General features: G+C 36.7%; 1 protein-coding gene across 1 annotated transcript in view; it reads right to left on the bottom strand.

The window, feature by feature from the left end:
* Positions 1-5,000, bottom strand: part of LOC138043192 (class E basic helix-loop-helix protein 40-like) — an 11,102-nt gene that overhangs the window by 5,704 nt on the left and 398 nt on the right. Inside the window, exons 1-2 of the mRNA XM_068889342.1 lie at positions 4,713-5,000; positions 2,422-2,529 (exon numbers count right to left, since the gene is read on the bottom strand). The exon at positions 4,713-5,000 is cut by the window's right edge and continues 398 nt beyond it. Coding sequence (XP_068745443.1) covers positions 2,422-2,529; positions 4,713-4,955 — 351 coding nt within the window. The 5' untranslated portion in view covers positions 4,956-5,000. The remainder of the gene's footprint in view (positions 1-2,421; positions 2,530-4,712) is intronic.

Genomic DNA, 5,000 nt, shown 5'->3' with positions numbered 1-5,000 from the left:
ATGACTTTGATGGTGTTGAAGTTATTTTGGATTGATTTATAATTAATTAATAAGAACTGGTCATTATTAGAAACTGAGATCATATGTGTATCATGCAATAAGAAAACCATTGTTATGTTTAATATAAAATTTGTCATCATGCCCTAACTTACATTTATTTACCTTTATTTTATGCTTACATTTGAAATACAAATGAGCAACATAAAAACGTTCTTAATCGACTCTCAGCCTGAGGAATGTTCTTAATACGTTCTTAAAATTTTGGTTAATCTCAGCCACAACGTTCTTACAGAAAAGGTACTTACAAAAAACAGGCTGGAGTGTATTTAATTTCTGACAGCAGCCCCGAATATATACGTATTCTGTTCCGTCCGTTTTTTCCTCTTGATTTATGGCCCAAGCGCGAAGCGCACAGGCCACGAATCAACTGGAAAAAATGAGGATCCTTAATTTTACAACTTACAGATGGAGAAATGAGGTTAGTATCTATTTATTATATCTCTGAGGTAATCAGGTATACAGTAAAGGAAACTAGTTGCAGTCAAGTAGAAGGTCAATTAACTGTCACAAAGATTGTGGCATCAAAATCCGAAAAAAGTAATAAATCTTCTTAGCTTTTTGTTGCTAGCATGATTCAAACAGTTTTACACGGTTCTTTAACATAAACAACACGAAAACCTTGCTAGAGAATATTTTATCAACATTTCAAATTTTGCGAGCAGTACAGCAGGCAATACTGTAGAATACGGCCCACAAAAAATAGACTATCATAGGGCACGTACTATCTGAGAGATACAATAAAACTTATCACTAGAATGTTCACCAAATTGTTCAAAAAGAAAGAGAGGAAAAAAACAGTTAAGTATGCTACGAGTTAGTGATGCTCAGGCTAAAAATAAAAACAGCAAAAAATAGTGAGCAGGTCAAAATGGCCGTATAATGGTAAAGCAGACTAGTTGTAAAAATATCTGAAAACAAAAACAGAAATAAATGATAATTGAGGAGCTCCACCTCTAAGCTAGCCTAAATCCAAAGAGTGTAGACACTGGTTCTTACATGGTGATGATAAAGGTGTCTATCTGCCTAATAATAATAATAACAATAAAAATAATAATAATAATAATAATAATAATAATAAGTTTAATTTATATAGCGCCTATGCAATAAAAAAAGTTCTAAGCTCTCTACAATGGAAAGAAGAAACTAACAATTTTTACGGGTGCATTCGATTGACCGTATTCCAGAATAGGAATACATGGAATAGAAGTTAGAAATCCTTCGTTTTTATATAGATTCATATTAAACACCTGCTAAAATGCTATCTTAAACATATTTTTCTTATCCTTGTTGCTTCAAAACACCAGACATACCGTTTTAAATCATCATTCCATGTATTCTTATTCCGGAATAGGTTCAATTGAATGCACCCTAAGTTATATCTTGGAAGTTATTGGAACTAGATGAACGAAATTTAAGAGTAAGCCTATAGTGACTACTAAGATCAGAAAGGTATACAGGTGCTAAGCCATTAAAACATTTAAAAGCAAATACCAAGATGTTAAACTTAATACGCTGATTCACACGTAACCAATGTAATTGCTTTAAAATAGGCGTGATGTGGTCTGAAACGCTTCTTGGTTAATGAAAAAATTTAAACAAGCAGGACATTCTGAATACTTTGAAGTCTATAAATACAATATTCAGGTTAAACCATAAAAAAAGCGAGTTGCAATAGTCAAATTTAACAGTAATAAAAGAATGAATTAATATTTCCGCAGTTTCAAAACTCAAAAACTGCCTAATCTTAGTAATATTTCTTAAATGATAAAAGCACGGATATGTTCTATCAAACAAACTGACTGAGATGATGAAATAATTACCCACTTGAACAGAATTGATGCATGTCTGACTCGAATAGAGAAACGTAAGGAGCAAATTAAAAATTCTGTCTTGTCACTATTGATCTTGAGATGATTCACAAACACCCAGGATATGATGTCACTATTGCCTAAGGGCAATAGCCATCAAAAAACTGGGAATTACTTACAAAGGGATTTCTTTGCCAACTAAAACTTAGGTAAATCTAAAAGCATATGTATGTAGATTAACAAGTGGCATCTAATGTGTACAATTTACAAAGCTAAACCCAGCCACATAGCTCAAACTAAAAAATAGAACTCGAATAAAATACAGTAGATGCACTTACGATGTTTAAAGCACTGATCGGATTTGATCTGGACATTTATGCTTATCTTGTACCTTTCCATATTTGCATGCTATTTAAATAGTCACTAAATCTTGATAATGGAGTCATGATGACCTCGAAGCGTCGAGCAGCAAGAAATCTTTCCTGGTTTTTCATATGCCTTTGCTTCAGCAAATCTCTACTGATCACAAAATTCATGATATTAATTAACTTACCTGTTTTCCATTAGTAGTTTGTGCTGGCAGCAAATGAGATAGCTCCCCCAATGATGTGTTGATACGATCACGCCGTCTTTTTTCTATCACCTTGTGAGAGCATTCAGACTGGAACAAGAACAACAACCATCTTCTAAATTTGATGCTACCTAAACACACTCTGACTACAAATTGGGAATAAAAGGCCCGCAGTCCTTTTTTTTTCTTTTGCCACTTCAGAATGAGGAAGGATAAGAAGAGGAAGATTTACTGTTACAACTTGTTATGATGCATGCATGCATGTATTCCTATCCTTCCATTTTTTTTATTGTCCTACGTTTATTTTCTGTCAAATTATTTTGTCCAGGGTATTTTTGATCAAGTGATGTTTATGTTGTTAAGCGCAGTGGGCATTGTTTGTAATCTCGTTCTGCCAGCACAGGCAAGGATTCGCAAGGAACTGACCATGGAAAATACGCCTGTGGCAATTGTCAGGAGTTCAAAAGAGATTCTGATGTTTCTTGAAGTTATTGTGGCTGTCCGAAGGAAAGACATGCCAAACTGACAGGTTCAAACAACAGTCAAACCAGTGACACCTTTACAAGTACGAGTCATGAATGAGGGCCAAGTAGATGGAAAGACAAAAGTCTCTGCTGGTTTCCAGAGCGAAACGGTGAATACACTTAATTGTCAAACACAATTTTGCCTGGTTTCTACCACTCTTTTAGCGTGACCTGCCCTGTAAGTACAGATTTTGCCAAGAGTTTATTCAGGGAAGAAAACATCAAGAAGATAAGGCAGGATATCTTTCTTGACATTTGTACATCATGGAATCATGTTTAAATGGGGACATTTTTTTTCAGTGGGTGATTCACCCATTAACTCCCAGGGGTTCCCCATTGACAAGTAAAATTGTCTGGCATTAGACAGAGTGAAATATTAAGTCTGGCCGGTTTATGCCAGTTTGGACGTCAAAGGGTTTAACCATTAACTCCCAGGGATTCCCTATTGACAAGTAAAATTGCCTGGCATTAGACAGGGTAAAACACTAAGTATGGCCGGTTCAGGCCAGCTTGGGAGTGAAAGGGTTAAGGGGAAGAAGCCAGAGAAAATGGCACATATAAAGAGGTACATATCGCTAGTAGGATCTTATCAGGCATGGCAGAAAGTGAATCCACTTTCAAAGTCAACTTGGGGCTCGGAAAGTGATGTAGTGGAAAGGATTGTAGGCTCTGACACATAGTCAACATTGTCGAGTGAATTGAGTGTACTGAATGCAGTGGTCGCATCACCGTCAAGGTATTGCCGAAAGAGAACATGGGTGCTCCAAGACAGCTACGTGCCATGGCAGAACACAGAAATGTAAAAAAGAAGAAAAAGAAACATGGAAAGAGTAAATGAGTTAAGTACAATAAAACTGCTGTTTAACAGGAGTTTTGAGTAAAATTTAATTATCATAAGTTCCCATTTGATAGGAAGGACTGGTATGAAGCTTTAACCCTTTGACACCCAAACCAGCCTAACTGGCCAGACTTTACTTTGTCTAACGCCAGACAATATTACTAATCAATGGGGAAACCCTGGGAGTCAATGGGTTAATCAGTCACTGATTAAACTATGTCCCCATTAAAAAACGTAAAATTGATATAAGTGTGGTAAGTGAACTAATTTGCACAAACCACTGTGAAAAATAGGCTTGACCCTCCCTTAATACCTTTTAAACTAAGGCTTGACTCTCCCCAAGGGTCCCATATTTTTTGGATGACCGTCTTCTCTTTTCCTCCCCCCCCCCCCCCCAAAATAAAAATGTACCTTCCCATAGACCATCCCACTGGTGTACAGAGAGCGCAGGTTCAAATCCTGCATAGGACTCTGATCTTTTAGTTTCCTTTTTCAGTTTGTTTTTGTTCAAGGGAAAAAACTGCTTCATTAAAATTACACGTTAAACGACCAAGGGATGGGTCCGACATAATGTCAATAATTTTTCCGGCGCTCGAGGGAAGAATGCTCACGTGCTGACAAAACCAACAGAAAAAGTTTTTAAAGTAGGGCTAAAAATGACAAATGCTATAATGATACCTACATTTCATAGCTATCCTTAGAGAATTTTTCCTTTTTATTCCCCAAAAATAATTAAACATGAGTGTAGTTTAAACAGGCAGAAATACGCGCCGTGTAAACCTTACTTTTCAGTTTAAGAGGGAGATCAGCTTGTACCGAAATGTATTAAGGTGTAGCAGTTACAGTTTATCATCATATTTCTTTCTTATTGATGGTTGTAATCTGATTTTTTCTAGCTAAAATTACCTTACCCCTCGGTATCCCTTCTTTCCTGTTAGTGGTGTTGAGGACTCGCTAGCTTCACTGGTCATAGACTGTTCGCCGTCCTCCATGCTGATTTCTGGTCGTTTCGGCTGCGTGTCAGCTTTAATTGAATTACCAAGGTCTGTCTCCGAGGTTTTTTGGTGTACCGTCGGTGCAAATCTTCCAAGAGGGGAAAATTCGTTCGGTGAATTTACATTCGTGCAACTGTCTGCTGATACTGGTCTTTGCATTTCCCGCTTAATTCGAAGTGATAAAGACAACCCAAAGTTACACTG

The sequence above is a fragment of the Montipora capricornis genome, chromosome 3, assembly GCF_036669925.1.
Source record: "Montipora capricornis isolate CH-2021 chromosome 3, ASM3666992v2, whole genome shotgun sequence".
Classification (NCBI taxonomy): Eukaryota; Metazoa; Cnidaria; class Anthozoa; order Scleractinia; family Acroporidae; genus Montipora; species Montipora capricornis.
The sequence above is the reverse complement of the archived record's forward strand: the minus strand, read 5'-3'. Positions and strand labels throughout refer to the sequence as shown.